Genomic DNA, 18,904 nt, shown 5'->3' with positions numbered 1-18,904 from the left:
TATACTTTTATATAATATATACTTTTTCGGGATTTTGCGGGAATTAAATGAGTTCAGCCCTGTTAAGCCCTTAGACCAGGCGTCCTCAAACTACGGCCCGCGGGCCACATGCGGGTGTTTTTGCCGTTTTGTTTTTTTACTTCAAAATAAGATATGTGCAGTGTGCATAGGAATTTGTTCATAGTTTTTTTTTTAAACTATAGTCCGGCCCTCCAACTGTCTGAGGGACAGTGAACTGGCCCCCTGTTTAAAAAGTTTGAGGACCCCTGCCTTAGACCGTGCCAGGCCCAGGGAAGCGCTCAGTTAGCATTTTCATGTTTACTGTGCCAGGCTTTGGGCTAGGAGCTCAGGGAGAGACGTGTCAGTAGCTCACGGGCCTTCAAGGGTTCTGATGGCAGAAGGTGGAATCGGGCAGAGAAAAGTGTCTGGGTCCTGCAGCCCTGGCAAGGTGTCACTTCTTCGCTGTGGCCCCGAGCAATCCTTTGTGACCCCCCCTGAGACTGGCGGTCCCTGGGATGTCCAGGAAGAGGCTCAAGGACATCTGAGCAGCCTGAGTGAGGGGTTTCCAGCTCCTTGGCCAGCATGGGAGGGCCGAATCAGCACGAGGAAGCCTTTGTCATCGAGGGCCTCGACAGGTGGGGGCTGGTCTACAGCTGCCTACCACCCAACCTGAGCTAGCCAGCGTCACTGTCTGCAGTGGTCCAGCTGGCTGCAGGCCTGAGTCCGGCTTTCTGCATCAGGCAGGCCTGAGCATCCTTCATCTTTACCCTGGGAGCTCACCTGGGTAAAGCTCTACACACTGCCATAGGTGGGGCTGGTGACTGACCTTCTCTTCCCCCCACCCCCAGGCTGGATCCATGCAGTCTACACCCCTGTAGACTCTCTGGTGTTCGGTGGAAACATCCTGCATAGCTTTAACGTGCCCATGCAGCTGCGGATTTATGAGATCGAGGACAGAACACGGGTAAGGTGGCTTCCTTCTCTCTGGGTGGGCGTGCCCAGCCCCTGAGCTCTGCTGAGATGGATGAGGATGTTGTGTGGACAAGTCATTCTGAAGCCTCCACAGTGCCTCTTCCCTCCTGCTCCCTGCCTCAATCCGGACCTTGGTCCTGGTTCTTCGGGGTGGTGGGTGCCCACAGGAGCCTCTCCCAGAGCCCTGGGAGTTTCTGTTCACCTCCAAACTGGTGGCAGCCAAAACCCCCTTGCCTAAGAGGAAGTGTCTCTTGAGAAAGCACCGTGACATGTCAGGCAGCCTGCTGCCGCCTCCTCACGTGGAGAAGGGATTGGAGGGAGTAGGGGGATTTCGTGGTGGTTGTTGATGTGGTTTGCAGGGAACCCCAAATGTGATGTGGAGCCTGAGGAAGCCAGTGTCTGTGATTCCCCCAGATGCTGCCTCTGAGATCTGTCTCAGTTTCCACTCGGGGGTCCCTAGCTCCCCTTGATAGTGATGGTGTTGGTGTCTCAGATATGGATTCCTTCCCGCTCAACCTCCACCCCCCATCCCCCTAACCCCCACCCCCCTGGACCTGGCGTGTGCTCTCTGCTCCACTCCATGAGTGTCCCCAGAAAAGCACTGGCTACTTGAAACTTGCCGCCCTCTTTCCTATGCTGGAACTTAACCAAATGTCCCCAAGCATTTGAGACAGGTCCGAGGGTGGGAAATGGGGGCAAAAAGGGCTCATTTTTCTTATTTTTTTATTATAGTTATTCAGCTATTTCTGTTCTTTATTGAGAGAATCCACATTTAAATCTCACCATTTAAAGTGCACAGTTCAGTGGCATTTCGCACATTCATAAGGTTATGCAGCCATCACCTCTGTCTAGTTCCAGGACATTCATCACCCCCAAAAGAAGCCCAGTCCCCGTGAGCAGTAACTCCCTGTTCCTCCTCCCCCAGCCTCTGGCAATCGCTAATCTGCTTTCTGTCTCTGTGGATTCGCCTGTGCTGGACATTCCGTATAAATGGAATCATAATGATGTGGCCTTTTGCATCTGGCTTCTCTCACTCAGCGTGATGACTTGAAGCTTCATCTATGTTGTGTCGGTGCTTTATTCCTTTTCACGGTTGAATAATACTCCCCTGGAGGGACGGACCATACCTACCTACCATGTCTTCCCGGCTTTGCCACAGAGATGACTTCTTTTTTGCCCCAAAGATGTGTTGCTGTGCTCGAAACCTAAAGAAACATGTCATAGAGGCAGGAGGTCTGGGCCCAGGATCCCCTTCTCACTCGGTCTTGCTTTCTGGCCTCGATCTGCATGGAATCACATAGATGAGTGGAAGTTTTAGCCACTATATGTGTATCTGACCTTTTTAGCAGCCCTGACATTGAGGGACCCCATGCAGAGGTTTCCCAGGGACCACGTTAGCCACCTGTAGTGGCCAGGCGCATAAAAAGGAGAGGACGTGCCCTAACCGGTTTGGCTCAGTGGATAGAGCGTCGGCCTGTGGACTGGAAGGTCCCGGGTTCGATTCAGGCCAAGGGCATGTACCTTGGTTGCGGGCACATTCCCATTGGGAGGTGTGCAGGAGGCAGCTGATCCGTGTTTCTCTCTCATCGGTGTTTCTAACTCTCTATCCCTCCCCCTTCCTCTCTGTAAGAAATCAATAAAATATATTAAAAAAAAAAGAAAATAAAAAAGGAGAGGACGCATCTTCAGACAGGAGGTTTGCTGCTTGGGAGGCCCAGATCTGCACAGACTGGGCCTCATTTTGTGGACGTTCGTGCCTTTCTTTTCTGCTGCCCGCCCAACACCCCTTTTCCTAGTCTGTGGCCAGCCCAGCGCTGGGCTGGAGGTTGTCATTCTGTGGTAAAGGCTCCATTTGGGTGCGAGTGGTCATCTCGGATTCTGGACCAAGTGCTGTTGGGGTGCTCTGGCCAACTGTTCTTTGACTGGTCCCGAAGAATGGGCCAGCTTGTGTGTGAGCAGACTAGGAAGTGTGGGATGGAAAGGGAAAAATCTAGAACGAGAAGTCGGGCTCATGACTTTCCAGGCTCGGATTTCTAAAAGCTTCAACCAGTGGATTAGGGCCTCGTCATCCGTGAGGAGCCCAGGTCCCCACCCCACTCAGCAGGAGGTTGGGGGTGGGGGAAAGATAATGGAGCTGAACACGGAGTGCCGGTGGAATATCACACCCACATCCAGATGAGCGTGGCAGGGTCCCCTCCCCCAAGGCCCCCTGTCCCTGTCACGTGAGCGGGTACCCATCTGGTTTCCCCCAAGCAGGTTGATGGGCAGCGGGGCTGGTGGGCAAGCTGTTCCGTCTGCTTTGATTTCTGGTCCTTGGTGAGGGCTTGTCTACGAGGTCCAATTGTTCATGTCTTAGGAGCTAAGGGAGACAAAGGAGGCTGGGGAGAGAGCACTGGATGCCAGAAAAAGTGCCACGGCTCCTTGTCAGCTCGCTACAGCTTAATTCTTTCTGTCACTGGGAGCTGCTGAAGAAGGTTGTGGCCATTTAAAAATAGTTTTCCAGGAGTCCTAAAACATGGCTTTGCTTGGAAACCAAATACAGGGGGCGGGACAGAGGACATCGTCTGTCCGTCTCTGAGCCTCGTGGTGTGAGTTTGTCTTAGAAAAAGAATTTGCCTTCTGTGGCCCAAGGTGGGGGACCCACCCCCCACCACCATCCCCCGCCCATCCAGACCAGGGGAACCTCATGATTCTCCTAGGTCTAAGAAGCCATGTCTTGCTCTCACAATTTAAATTTTTTCTGGGCTGGATGGTAGGGTGCCTTTACCTGCTGCCCCGAAGACAAGCACAAACAGGTGCCTGGGACTGGTGGATTTCCATTCCCTGCCCCCTTTGGAGAGTAAATCTTTCCCCTCTCTTTCTGAAAACATGCAGAGGGGTGGAAGGAGCACACCAAAGAATGGACGGGTTGCATGTTTATTATTTGAAGATAACGTCTCGACAACGAGCTCTACATATTTTTAACTCCAGTAGGGATGGTCCCAGCGATCCTTAAACTGCCATCTCTCCTTTATTTACCTTTTTTTTTTTCCTTTTCCCTAATGGTTCTAGTGAAAGCAGCCTTCTCAGGAAAGGTAATGCCCGCATGCCCCGTTTCCTCTCAGCCAGTGAATCTATTGGGAAATTCCAAATAATTTACCCTTCCTCTCACCTTTCTCTCCTACCATTGGGTTTCTTTTTTCCCCATTGCTTTTTTTTTTTTTTTTTTCCAGGAGAAAAACAAAATTTTTAAGATACTTCCGCCCACCCTCATATTTTAGCTTTTCAAATCCCGAGGCCTGGGAGTTCTCGATGCCCCGAGATACCTGTGGACCTGACCTCCTGCGGTCACTCTGCTGTAAGAGGGAGGGCTGAGGCCAGGTGCCACGCCAATGGGCCTTCGGGACCTCCGTCCGGCTGGCCCCTGCAGGCCCGCTGACACCTGGGCGTCCCCGCAGGCAGGGAGCATCGCGTGCTTTCTGAACGACCGCCTTTGCCTTTTGGTGAACAACTCAATTTGATGAGGCTCCGATTTTTGTCAACAATTAATGTTGAGCAATCGTGTGTTTAATGTTCCCAGGCATGTGGCTGAAACCTTTTGAAGGCGAAGGGTGGAAGGCGACAACCCGTTTGTAAGTCAATTCTTTGCCAATTTTGTTTCCTGCGGTGCTCTCTTGGAAAAAAAAAAAAAAAGAAAGAAAACAAAATGAAAAGAATTTTAATTCCTTCATCAGCATTTGTTTTCACCCAGCTGGTTTCTCTTGGGCTCAGCAACACTGAGGGGAGACCTACCTTCCTCTGCTGACATACAGCCAAAAAAATCCCCCCCCCCCACCCCAATCTACAAAGATTCTCCGGTGCCATGGTGCCCATTAATGCAGAATGGCTCGGGTGATCTCCCCAAGTTTGAAAAGTCAAAAGCACCTTGGGAGTTTGACCGATGGAGTCTAAAATCAGGAGATGTGAGTGAGGGTCTGAGAAGAGGAGGGCCTGTCTGTCCTCCGCTCTAGGAATTGGCAATTTGTTTCCAAATCGGTTGGCCTTTGTTCTGGAGTAGGGGTGGGGCTGAGACGCCCAAACCCTTCTTCCCAGGAGGTCAGGGTCTGCCTCAGGCTGAAGGGCCTCTCTCCTTTTTAAACCCCAGAGGACACTGATCTGGTGGCTGAAAAAAAGTCATTAGTCGCATACTCTTCCAGCAATAAAACTGGCCTCTTGGGAAAGTAGCTGGAGCCAAGGAAACCGCTAGATGATGTTCCCAGCGCCATGCATCCCCCACCCCACCCCCGAGGAGCTCAAAAGCATGCGGCAGCCAGAATCTCATTCCAAAGCATACCATCCATCAGAGGCAGGGAGGTCAAATGGACCCAATACACAGATGGGAGAGGTGAGGCCCCAAATATGGGAAAAGGGCCTTGCGTCTGGAAACTGAATCCGCGGGGCCTGGATGAGGAACTGAGAGCTGGGACTCTCAAAAAGGGCGAGGTTGGGGCCCTTTCCAGTGGGCACTGTGAGAGAGGCAGGAAAATAGTATTTAAGGGCACGTGGTGGACCTGGGTCTGCTTGTATTTGTTTTCGTCCCACATGTAGGATGTTGCCTGTTGATTGTCAGCAGAGAATGTCAGGAGAGTATACTTGGCTTAATTAACATCCAGCTCCCTGGGCAGAGGAGGTGGAGAGGGGTTCCCGGCCCCTGCAGACGTCTCTTGAGGCAGACACACCCTTGGTGAGAGGGCAGGCAAGCCGGTCAGGAGTGAGTGTGGACGTGCAGGGTCTATATACGGCCTTGGGGAAGAGCACCCAGAGATGGGAGAGGGACCACCCCCCCCCCTCGCTCTCAGTCCTCCCTTGCCCGCTCAGGATGCAGTTTCCCGAAGGTTCATCTGTGCCAGGGCCGGCAGTGGTATTGCTTGCTTCCCATCTTTCGCTGCAGTCTCACCCATATAGACCCTGCGAGCTACCACCCATCGGCATTCCCCTGGGTTCCAGGCCTTTTCATAGTTCCGATACACCAAGCGGTCAGCACCTATCCTTCGTCCCCTATAAGAAACGGCCAAAAAGGGGTCTCTTGTCTGAACTCCTGCTCCAGACCTGGGGCGTGTCCCTTGGTGTTAGAGCTACACCAGGAACTTGTGTCCAAGGGAGTCGCCTGGGAATGCGGGTGGTGGTGGTGGTGGTGGTGGTGGTGGTGGTGGTGGTGAAGGAGCAGGAGGTGGACCCCTTTTAGGCCCCGCCCCCAGGGTGGAGAGGCCACACCCCTCCATCCTCATTGGTCCGCCTGGTGTGGCCTTTCCCTCAGAGTGCAGGAGATGCTGGATAGATAGCCTGTCTGCACTTGGACTTGGGTAAGGTTTGGGGATTGATTTCTGGTTTTCAGGGGAGGGTGGGAGAGCAGAGTCTGTGCAAGAATTTTTAAGAACGACAGGAGCTCGTTTCTGTTGTAGCTGGGATCAGGCAGTGGCTCCCATTCCCCGCACCCTCCTCAGCAGCTCAGGGGACAATTCTGTTTGTCAACGCACAAAGCCGACCCCATCCGGTGGCGCGCAGCTCAAGGAACCTTGGAATGCTCTCGCCTAGGCCTTTTCCTCCCCTCTTCCCTCTCATTCGTGCATGCTACCGGTGTCTACCTCCATCCAGCGCCTCCCCCTTGCCCTGCAGCCCCTCCCCATTTTTTCCTCACACCATTTGTGCTCTTGTTAAGATGATGAAAATAACTCCCACCCTCAGGAGCCCCCACCCCCTCAATTCTCTCCCTCCTTTCCCCTTTGCCCTCCAGAAGCTGACCTCCGCCCCTGGGCCTTTGTTTTCAGGTGCAGCCCAAATTCCGTTACCCCTTCTACTATGAGATGTGCTGGTATGTCTTGGAGAGATACGTGTACTGTGTGACCCAGAGGTCCCACCTCACTCAGGAGTACCAGAGAGAATCCATGCTGATTGGTGAGTGGACAGCGGGGTCAACCGCCTTGACCGCTCAGCTGGGGCCGAAACCATTTTTTCAGGGGGGGCCCTTGGAGAGTGTTTGGGTTCCGGGAAATCTCTTGAGCCAGAGTGTCAGGCAGATTCCTAGAGACATCTTAGCTAGGAAGCCATCCTTGTCAGATTCCCACTTGGAAGGCAGCGTCCAAGAAAATGGAATCATGACCCCAACCGAGTCCCATTGGTGGCCTCCAGGTCACGCTGGTGACTATGCACATGTGGGGAGGGGCCAGTCCTGGGCGTGGCTGCTGAAGCAAGATCCCCACGGAGCAAAGCATCCCTGTACTTTTTATTCCTCACTAGCTACCCACTGGCCTTCCCCCTCCCTGTGCCCTGGGGGTTGGGTTTTTGTCTACATAAGAGCAGGCCCACGAGAGCAGCCATTCCCCCAAATCCCAGGCCGGCTTTGAGCCAGCCGGAGGGGTGACCAGGGCTGGAAACACAAGCCTGGCAGAGCAGTGGGTGGTTCTGAGCAGTAGCTGAGCGCCCTGCCCCGCTGTCATTCCTTAAAGGGACCTCCTCCCCCGCAAATGCTCAGTCCTTGCATCCTGACTCACAGACGCCTGCCCCAGAGCTGCATCTAGCTGTGACAGCCCCACGTCTTCCCCTCTGCCCCTGAGCTGTCACCGCCGCAGAGTTTTACTGGATGCCGATCCGCTGTGCCTCAGTTACTGCATCTTTCTCATCACGGGATAGAGAAATGCAATGGGGCCGCAGGATTACTCCTGTTATCTCCAGGATTTTTAGGTTCTTTTTTTTTTCTCTATCATTAAACCTCCTTCCTTCCCTTGACTCCCATCCTTAGTGCCTTTGGGGGTTGGTTTCAGGTGGGCATAGGATCGGGAACATGTTTCTGCTGGGGTTTTATTGGGAAGTGCTCATTTGCCTCCTGAAAATTCAGTTTTGTCGGGGGTGGTGGTGGTCTGTTTTGAGTTACGTTCCTGTCAGATGATACGATATTCAGGTGTGAAAAATGCCCAAACCCTGCAACCCGCTCTTCTGAAGTCTCCAGCCGGGTAGGCGATGGAAATGATTTTGAAATAGCGTGAGAGCTGCTGTGATTGTAGTCGTTACACGACCCTGCGGGGGCCAGAGGCTTGATTTTGCGGCAGTCCCAGGCCAGGGAATGGGAGTCACTTCTCTCTCTCATTTGGGTGTTAGGGTCGGAGAAGAACATTCCTGATTCTGAGAGGCAATCTTGAGCCAGAGTTTGGGTCATCGGTGCCCACTTTTTTCTTAAATTTTCTTGCCACTGTTTCCCCCACCTCTCTAGTCCCTCAACCAAGGAGAAGGGGGGGTGTTAGGGAGACACACCTCATTGATCAAATGCTAGCTGTGCTCTGTGGGGCCTTATTTAATCCTCACAACAGATCTTTGGAGGAACTCAGTGTTTATCCTATATAATCCTATATAATAAAAGGCTAATATGCAAATTGTCCCCTCAACCAGGAGTTCGACCAGCAGGCAAGCTGGCCAACCGCCTATGTCCCCTCCCCCTGGCCAGGCTGCCCAGACCCCACCCATGTATGAATTCATGCACCGGGCCTCTAATATATATATGTATGTATATATGTGTATATATATATGTGTATATGTGTGTGTATATATATATCTACACATACATATATGTGTGTGTGTGTGTGTGTGTGTATATATATATATATATATATATATATATATATATATATACATACTCAGTATACTGAGTGGCCAGATTATTATGCGTTCAGAGATCATAATAATCTGGCCACTCAGTGTATATAAATTGATTTCAGACAGAGGCAGAGGAAGGGAGAGAGAGAGAGAGAGAGAGAGAGAGAGAGAGAGAGAGAGAGAGAATCATCAATGAGTCCAGCCGGCATTGGCTCAGTGGTTCAGCATCAACCTACGAACCAGGAGGTCACCGTTCGATTTCTGCTCAGGGCATATGCCTGGGTTGCGTGCTCGATCCCCAGTGTGAGGCGTGCAGGAGGCAGTCAATCAATGATTCTCTCTCATTATTGTTCTTTCTATCTTTCTCTTCCTCTCCCTTCCTTTCTGAAATCAGTAAAGATATATTTTTAAAAAGAAGAAGAAAAAAAGAAACATCAATGATGAGAGAAAATTATCAAAATGCATGCCCCCTACTGGAGATCTGACCCACCACCAGGGCTTATGCCCTAACTGGGAATCAAACTGACCTCCTGGTTCATACGTCAATATTCAACCACTGAGCTACACTGGCTAGGCTGCCTTATATTTTTAAAGAGTATAATGGAATTATAATTCACATTAGTAGCCCTGCACAGGAATCTGTGCGCCAGTAGATTGCTGCCGCCCTCCTGTAGCTTCCCCCACACCCCTCCTCCCTTCCCCCACTTCATAGCTTGCTGCCCTGCCCCCTCCTGTAGCTCTTGCTGCCCGCTTGTAGTTTGCTGCCCCACCCTCCTGCAGATCCGTGATCTGGGCTCTCTTATTATATAGGATACCATACAATTCACCTATTTAATGTGTTTACTTGAATGGTTTTTAGTTGTGCAGCCATCACCACAGTGAATTTTTAAAACATTCATCACCTCAGAGAGAAACCAGCAGTCGCTACTCTACTTTCTGTCTCTGGATTTTCCCACTGTCTGGACATTCCAATGAGTGGAAACATACATCATATATGCTCTTTTGTGTTAGTTTTATATGTTGAAAAAATAAGATCCCAGAGAGATGAAGCATCTTGTGTGGGTACACATGGCTGGAGGAAGCTGAGCTGGGATTTGAACCTGTGTCTGACTGACCCCAACCTTTCTAGAATTGTGGGAGGCATAGACCGTTAGAACTATTCAGAAAAGCTCGATCTCCAGTGTAAAGGGGGGAGGCAAGTGAATGGAGGTCACATGACTTTCAGCATTGAACCTAGGGTGTTCATCTCAGTCTTCCTTTGTGATCCCTTCACCCCTACTCCCTGTAGATGCCCCAAGAAAGCCCAGCATAGACGGCTTCTCATCTGATTCCTGGCTGGAAATGGAGGAGGAGTCTTGTGAGCAGCAGCCCCAGGAGGAGAAGGAGGAGGAGGAGGAAGAAGAAGAGGGTGCAGAGAAGGTGCCCAAGCCACCTGCCGATGGCCCTGCCTCACCCACCAGCATCCCCTCAGAGGACCAGGAGCCCCCCGGGAAGAAGCCCAAAGCACCTGCCCTGCGGTTCCTCAAAAGGACTTTGTCTAATGAGTCCGAGGAAAGCGTCAGGTCCACGACGATGCCCATAGACTACCCGAAGACGCCCACGGGCTCTCCCACCACCGAGGTCTCTGCCAAATGGACCCACCTCACCGAGTTTGAACTGAAGGGCCTGAAAGCTCTGGTGGAGAAACTTGAGTCCCTCCCAGAAAACAAGAAGTGTGTCCCCGAGGGCATCGAGGACCCCCAGGCTCTCCTGGAGGGTGTGAAGGTGGGCAGGGAGCCACGTCGGGGGCTGTACAGCGGAGGGCTTGGGAGGTTCTGTTCAAAACAATAGTTCTTCGAGGGCAGCTCGGCCCAGGGTGGCTTGGAACAGACCTTCCTTGGGACACACCCATGCATAGAGAGGGGCCTCTGGTCCAAGTAAGCTCATCCAGGGTGGCCAAGTGGAGGCCACCATGGGGATCTGTGGGGAATCTGGTGGAAGATGGCTTTGTGGTTGACAGTGAGTTCTTTCTTGTACTTGTGGAAATGTGAGGATTTGCCAGCAGTAGTCGCGATGGGTGCATCACGTGTGCTGCCGTTGGCTTTGGGGACGGACTCCGACCCTCCTGGTCGGGGAGACCTGTGTTCTGGGTGGCTTCCTCTGGAACATGTATCCATTTCACATCAGCAGGTTGTACATCCTGGTGCGCCTCAAGGTGGCCAGCTAACGTGGGCCACATGGCCCCTCGGGGTCCAGAGTTCTCCAGGTAGAGCCTAATTATTGACCCAGCTTTCATTGAGCACCAGCTGTGCTATCCATTGGGGAACAGAAAGCAGAGGGTCATAGTCGCCACCCTTGGGTGATTAGCAGGGAAGCAGGCAGGTGAAGAAATCAGGAGACAGCCCTGACCGGTTTGGCTCAGTGGATAGAGCGTCGGCCTGCGGACTGAAGGGTCCTGGGTTCGATTCCGGTCAAGGGCATGTACCTTGGTTGCGGGCACATCCCCAGTGGGGTGTGTGCAGGAGGCAGCTGATTGATGTTTCTTTCTCATCGATGTTTCTAACTCTCTATCCCTCTCCCTTCCTCTCTGTAAAAAATCAATAAAATATATATTTTTTAAAAAATCAGGAGACAGAGAATGAAGTGCCACTGAGCATGTTGTGTGTACCCAGAGCATGGGAGCTGGCCAGGGCTCTGGGGGAGTTATGCAGAGGGCATTTGAGCTGGGCTTTGAGGCTGCATAGGAGTCCTCCCGATGGGGAGGGCTGCAAGAGGCAGAGTGCTAACGAACAGGTGTTTAAGAAAAAGGAAATACACTGGGTAGCCTTGTCCTGTTGTCTGCATAATTCTAACATTTGTGGAAAGCGTACTCCTTGCCAGGTACCAGGGCTAGGCAAGTGGTAGTTACCCTTATCATCTGCCCTTACAGGATGAGGAAGTAGTTTCAGAAATGTTAAGGGACGTGCCTGAGGTGACAGAGCAGGGATGAGGGCGCGGGAATGCCTCCAGAACTCCTGTGTGGATATACTCCAGGAACTCCCTCCTGTCAGCTTTGCTAAGGCTTTTTGGAGTGAAGCTTCAGAGGCATTTGAGCTTCCTTCTCCAATGTCTGATTCCCAAGAAAATCCCGCTGCCTGCTGGGATTTGAAATGGAATTTAAGCCTCTTTTTTGATGTCTGCAAACTCTACCCAGGGTTTGTTAAATTAGTTCAGTTATTCATTTAAGAAACATTGTGTGAGGCCTTGGGATATAGAAATATTAAGACTGTCCTCCCCTCGGTGCTCAGTGACCAGGGGTCTAATGCAGAAGTGAGATGTGGGGCCCACATCAGGTAGTCTGACAGATACCACCAGCAGAGGGAGCCAGTGTACGGAATCACTAATCCAGGTACATTTCACTTTGATAGAGCAGGTACATCTTCTACAGGTGTTGTGAAATTCAAGTTTTATAACTCAGGGAAATTGTCGAGTGAGAGAACTCTACGGTGAGTATTTCTGTAAAGCAAATCTTTACTTGCTAATGGTTTTTTTTTCATTGACTCTTGACACTTTTAGAGGTTGCTGGCTTCTCTTGAGATTTTTAGGAAAGTCTACTTATACACACAAAGTTTTGCATGCAATGTCAGGGGGTCTTGGACACCTTAGCCTGTTCTCGGACCCCTAATCTTGTGGCAGGGAGTTTTGTATATTGGGTTCCCCAGAGGAAACCTGAGAATTCTGTCATGTGGCTACATTATTCTTCTGAGGTCCTGTAAAGTGAGAATAAGGTATTTTCATTAATAATTAAATCATTAATAGTATTAGGGTCCGAAAACATTGTAATTGGGTTAAAAACACATTCATTTCAAGAGGAAGTGCTGTGGAGAGCCCTTTTCCTTTGAAAGTATCTTGTGTGTCTGACCTGTTTATGTACAGTGTTCCTGATTCCTGATTAGTTAGATTTCCTTCTGGGAGTGGGACTCGGCCCCTCCTCTCTCTCTCCCCTATATCCACCTGATAGACCTCTGAAGGGCTGGATTCAGCCCCTCAGTGGTGTTTGGCCTGCATGGTAGTAAACATTTTTTTGTAATTAGTTGCCAACAGTTCATATACAATGTCCTGGCTACCCTGGCCCATGTTCCTGAGTGGCGGGAAGCAGTGGGAAGTGAATGGCAGCTGACTTCACACACCGCAGTCCCCACCACTCTCTACCGCCTCCCTGAGTGTGTATTTTCCACGAGGCCGGCACAGCTCTTTTTCTTTCTTTCTTTCTTTCTTTTTTAAAATATATTTTATTGACTTTTTATAGAGAGGAAGGGAGAGAAAGAGAGAGTTAGAAACATCGATGAGAGAGCAACATCGATCAGCTGCCTCCTGCACACCCCCTACTGGGGATGTGCCCGCAACCAAGGTACATGCCCTTGACCGGAATCGAACCCGGGACCTTTCAGCCTGCAGGCCGACGCTCTATCCACTGAGCCAAACCAGTCAGGGCCGGCACAGCTCTTTTTCATATAATCTACCCACTTAGCTCATTTGTTGAACTTGACAGTCTTAAGAGATATTTTTGGTCCTGAGCCTGGTCTGAGGAGGCCCTTGTTAGGCTAAGGAGTTTGTAAACTGGGTGGACAGGCCTCCTGGAGCCCCAGGGAAATTGGAGCTTCTGCGAGTGTCTCTAAATGCTGTGTGGCTGGGAGCCTGAATGGGTGAAGTGGACCAGTGCTGTCCTCCGGAACAGGGGAGTTCCTGTCTGTCTGGCCAGGCCACCAGTCCCTCACGGTCTCTGGAGACTCAGGAAAGATTTTCTTTTAAATATATATTTTTTTATTGATTTCAGAGAAGAAGGAAGAGGGAGAGAAAGATAGAAACATCAATGATGAGAGAGAATCATTGATCGGCTGCCTCCTGCAAGCCCCCCACTGGGGATTGAGCCTGCAACCCAGGCATGTGCCTTTGACCGGAATCGAATCTGGGACCTTTCAGTTCACAGACTGACGCTCTATCCACTGAGCCAAACCGGCTCAGGAGACCCAGGAAAGATTTTTAAAGCCAAAACTAACCTTCCAAGTAGGAGTGCTGTCACAGAGGGTGAGCAGCTTCTTCCTGGCTGCACACTCAGGGCTCCCCCAGTCCTCTCTTCCCAGATGTTGGGGGTTCTTTTGCACTAACAAATGAAAAACAGCTCAGGAATGTGGGTCCAAGGCAGAATCCTTAGCTGGTGCCCCCTGCTGCCACTACCGGTGAGTGAGTCCTGTTTCTGACCCCTGGTGTCTCCTCCTTGGTGATTGCCCAGGTATGATCTTTGGCTCGTGTTACGAAAAGGCCAGGTCTTCTTTCCTTCTCTCCATTTCCCCAGGACCTCCGACTGCTGCTCATGGTGGCTCACAGTAATCAGAGCCCCTGGGATTGGACACAGTCCCCAAAATAAGTCAGTCTCCAGATGGCTAGGTTTTGGCTCTTATCAACCACCCATTTCCCCCTTTCATTTGTATTTTTTTAAAATTTATCTTTATTGTTGAAAGCATTACAGGTGTCCTCCCCGGCATTGACCCTTTCTAGCCCACTCTCCCCCAACCCCAGGCCTTCACCACATTATTGTCTGTGTCCGTGGGCTATGCATATAGGTTTTTTTGGTTAATCTCTTCCCACCTGTATTTTTTAATTTTTTTTTTGATTTAGACATTTATGGAACCTGATCAGAGACTTCTGGTGAATTGTGGGTTGGAGGTTGAGAGAACAAGGAAGGGACAAGGTGGCTCCTTCAACGTTAGTTTTCTCTGGCTGTGAGGAAGGGTGTTGTGGAGGGAACACTGGATTGAGAGTCAGGTGTTAGCTGTGTGATCTGGGCTTCCCGTTGAACTCCTCTGAGCTTCATTTTTTCTCATTTATATAATGGAAATAAACCTCTTACATTGTCTGCTGTCCAAATGCCCCAAAAGGCCAAACGAGGACAGGCATTTGAAATCATTGGATAAATTATAAAACTAAACAAGATAAAGCGTAGGTCATTGTTGAACAAAGAGGCTGATGGGAACTGGGGAACGACCAGTTACCTGTTATAGGGAAGAATGGTTTGGGCATTTCTGCAGAGTAGACATTTGGTGCTAATTTATGCACATTAGTTGGTTTTGTTTGGCTGGGGGTCAGATGGGACTCCCTGATGATGTGCCGTCCATGACAGAATCAAGAAAACCACATGGCTCAGTACTGTGGTCCTTCCAGAATGGAACTAAAGGGGACAGGCTCTTGAGAGGCACATTCCTCATCCACACGTAGAGGTGGTGACAAATCCATCTCACAGGGTGGCCAAGAAGATCGGGTGAGAGAGCGGATGTGAAATAGTTGTTATGGTGCCCAGCATAGAGAAAGTACCCAGTACATCCTACTCTCATACATTCGTGCCACAAACGCGTATGGTGCCCGCCCTTCTGCCGTTTACATGGGCACCCTTCACCCAGCTATTGATAGAAAATAGTTTTTAAAATGCCAATTAGACAGTAACAGTTACAAATAAGGTAAAATAGAATGCGTAGGGTACCAATTTTTCTGCCCTGTACTTACCGTCCAACTGTGTGGCTCAGTGGTTGAGCATTAACCTATGAACCAGGAGGTCCCGAGTGATGGACAGAGATGAGGAGGGGGCAGGTGTAAGTACTAACGGATAGAACGTCTTCGGTGCATTTGAAAACAGTAATTAAAAACTGAAACTGATGAAAAGTTGGTTCGCTTTACATTATCATCAGGACATTGGCAATTGGCAATTCTAAACAATGTCCTCCCCTAGATACACATAGTTCCCACTCTCCCCCCAACCATTGGTAACCTTTCTAAGTGCCCCACGTGAAGTACCCACCAGAGTTGAATCATGTCCATATTCTTGGTTCCTTTCTGTTGTATTTCTTTTTAAAAAAATACATTTTTATTGATTTCAAAGAGGAAGGAAGAAGGGAGAGAGAGGTACAAACATCAGTGATGAGAGAGAATCGCTAATAGGCTGCCTCCTGCACGCCCCACACTGGGGATCGAGCCCACAACCCGGGCAATGTGCTCTGAGTGTGAATCGAACCTCCTGGTTCATAGGTTGATGCTCAACCACTGAGCCACACAGTTGGACGGTAAGTACATGGCAGAAAAATTGGTACCCTACGCATTCTATTTTACCTTATTTGTAACTGTTACTGTCTAATTGGCATTTTAAAAACTATTTTCTATCAATAGGCTTTATGTTTTAGATTTTTACAGAAAAATTCAGCAGATAGTACAGTTTCCATTTACCCTGCACATACCCAGTTTCCCCTATTGTTAACATCTTACAGTACATTTGTTACAATTAATGAGCCAGTGTTGACACATTGTTATAACTGAAGTCTCTAACTTGTTCACATCTCCTCAGTTTTTACCTCTGGCCTTTATGGGTTCGGGATCCCACCCAGGACACCATCCTGCGTTTCCTCTTCTGTCTCCTTAGCTGTGACAGTTCTCAGACTTCCCCTGTTTTTATTGACTGTGACAGATTTGAGGCATACTGGTCAGGCATTTTGTAGAAAGTCCCTCTTTGGGGATTTGTGGCTTTCTGTATTTATTTTCAGTTATTTACTGGAAGCTTACTATAGGCTAGTCATTGTGTGAGGCTTTGGGGATATAGCAGTGAACCAAGACATTTACAAGCAACATTCACACGTTAGTGACATGGACTCAGTTTCTTCTGAGCGTGTGGGTGGTAAGGTGGTGGTGGACTTTGTGGAGAGCTCTCAGGGTGTTTCTAACTGGCTTAGGTCTGGCCTCCAGCCCCCTTCAGAGATCTCCCCCCTACCCTGGGCTAATATGGCTCCTTTGTTTGTCCACAGAATGTCCTGAAGGAGCATGCTGACGACGACCCCAGTCTGGCCATCACTGGGGTCCCCGTAGTCACCTGGCCAAAGAAGACTCCAAAGGTAAGACGCAGGTTGCCTGACGCTGGGCTGTATGGTGAATGTTGACGTTTTCAGGAGGGATTCCTGGGAGAGGGCACTCCAGTTAAGATGGTTTTAGTGATTTGTGCATTGCAAGTGTTTGGTTTTCGAAAGGGATCCTTTTCCCTAGCGTGAGGATTGCAGGCAGTGCCTCCTGGTGGTCACTCAGGAAACTGGGGCGAAGCGATGCCTCACCTTTCCCTGCGGTGAATTTTCTTCTCCTTCCCTTTTTTCTTTCTCCCCCGACCTCTGCTTTCTTTTCTTCCAGCTGCTTCGTGCAGTTTTCTCCTCTTTTGAAAGTGACCTTTTTCTCTTTGTGAAATGGATGGATGCTTATCGTAAAAAAAGTCTAATCAAACAGGAAAGGATAAAGACACTGGGAAGAGCCCTAGCCGGTTTGGCTCAGTGCATTGAGCATCCGTCCATGGACTAAAGAGTCATGGGTTCAATTCCGGTCAAAGGCATGTACTTGGTTTGCAGGCTTGATCCCAGGACAGCCCGGTAGGGGCAAGTGCAGGAGGCAACCAATCCATGTGTCTCTCATGTCGATGTTTCTTTCTCTCTGTCTCTCCCCCTCCCTTCCACTCTCTAAAAATCAAGGAAAAATATACTTGGGTGAGGATTAACAAAACAAAAAAAAAAACACAAAAAGAAAAATAGACACTGGGAAGAATACTAGAGACATCGCTAGAACTTATGGGGAGCAGGTTGCTCTGCCTAGTCCTCTACCTCCCTTATCTTATTTAGTCCCCACCTCGAGGTCCACCATCCAGAGGAAACCAGTCAGGTTTGGGTGTGACTCCTGAAGGCTGTGTTAGGCTGGGATTCATATGTATACACCCATCCATCTACCATCAGTCTATCTGCACTCAGCTCCACTACTTTCTTGAGCAAGTTATATAGGCTCCCAGATCCTTACCTTCCTCATTTGTAAAAAGGGGTTACACCATATATTCTTTGAATGGTTGCGGTGAGGACTAAATGAGATAATGCACACAAAGTCCTTAGGACAAGGACCGACCGATGGTTAGGGCTCTCCAAATGTTAGTTGTAACTTCAGCAACCTTCTCCTTGATGGGTATTTTGCTAATTTCTGATTTATTTTAATTTTATTTTTTTGCCCTTCTATAAATTACTGAGAGTAACATTCTAGATCTGCGCTTTCCAAAATGGTAGCTACTAAGCTGTATGTGACTTGAGCACTCGAAATATGGCGAGCAGTGCTGTACCAGTAAGTGTAAATACACAGCAGATTTTAATGATTTATCCCAAAAAAGAACAGTGCAAAATATCTCATTAATTTATTTTTTATGTGATTGCTTATTGAAATTACGGTTGCCAGATTTTTTTTAAAAGATGCCCATTTAGCCCTAGCCGATTTGGCTCAGTGAGTAGAGCGTCGGCCTGCGGACTGAAGGGTCCCTGGTTCGATTCTGGCCAAGGGCACATGCCTGAGTTGCCGGCTTGATCCCCAGTGGGTGGCGTGCAGGAGGCAGCCAATTGGTAGTTCTCTTGCATCATTGATGTTTCTGTCTCCCTCTCTCTTCCTCTCTGAAATCAATAGAAATATATATTTTTTTAAAAGATGCCCATTTAAATTTGATTTTCAGATAAACAACAAATAAAATTTCTAATATAAGTATATCCTACATATTACATGGGATATACTTACGCTAAAAAAGATTATTCATTATTCATCTCAAATGTACTTGGGGGTACTGTATTTTTTTAAAATCCTCACCAAAGGACATGCTTTTTGATTTTAGAAAGAGGAAGGGAGAGAGAAACATGAATGATGAGAGAGAATCATTGATCGATCGGTTGCCTCCTGCATACTCCCCACTGGGGATTGAGCCCACACCTGGGCATGTGCCCTGACTGGGAATTGAAACGTCAACCTTCGGTGCCCAGGAAGATACCCAACCAACTGACCCACACCAGCCAGGGCTCTTCCTACCTGTTTAAATGTGGCTACAAAAAAGTTTAAAATCCGTATGTGGCTCACATTCTGTTTCTATTGGACAGTGCTGTTCTAGGTTATTCTTTTTTACCTTTGTTTGTCTCCTTAGGGTGTATTCATTCCTAAATGTGAATCCACTGGGGAAAAGGGCACTCATTCCTGGTGGGTGTTGGATTCTAATGCTCTGAAGCGTAGTGGGAGTTTAGGAGGCAGTGGGAATGGAAAAGGATTCGCCTCCCTGACTTCTGCCTTTAGGTCCCCAGTCCGTGGAAGCGTTGGAGGGTTTTAAAATTGGCTTTCCCCGACATGGGCAATAAATATAAATGCCATTTAGCAGACCACAAACTGTTCTTGCAGACCTAGCACCTTGAAACAACCCAGCCAGGCCCCACAGCTGTGCTGAACCTGAAGAGGAAACCGTGGCTTTGCCTCACTGCCTCCAGGGGAAGGAGTAGGG

At 49.4% G+C, this 18,904-nt stretch overlaps 1 protein-coding gene across 7 annotated transcripts in view; it reads left to right on the top strand.

The window, feature by feature from the left end:
• Window positions 1-18,904, top strand: part of KDM2B (lysine demethylase 2B) — a 90,118-nt gene that overhangs the window by 32,919 nt on the left and 38,295 nt on the right. For all 7 annotated transcript variants that reach the window (XM_079762244.1, XM_079762243.1, XM_079762250.1 and 4 more), the window contains 4 exons: window positions 849-964; window positions 6,759-6,885; window positions 9,866-10,341; window positions 16,383-16,469. In XM_079762244.1, coding sequence (XP_079618370.1) covers window positions 849-964; window positions 6,759-6,885; window positions 9,866-10,341; window positions 16,383-16,469 — 806 coding nt within the window. The remainder of the gene's footprint in view (window positions 1-848; window positions 965-6,758; window positions 6,886-9,865; window positions 10,342-16,382; window positions 16,470-18,904) is intronic.

Source organism: Cnephaeus nilssonii (genome assembly GCF_951640355.1).
Source record: "Cnephaeus nilssonii genome assembly, chromosome: 22".
Taxonomy (NCBI): Eukaryota; Metazoa; Chordata; class Mammalia; order Chiroptera; family Vespertilionidae; genus Cnephaeus; species Cnephaeus nilssonii.
Note: the sequence above shows the minus strand (reverse complement) of the source record. Positions and strands in the feature narration are given on the sequence as shown.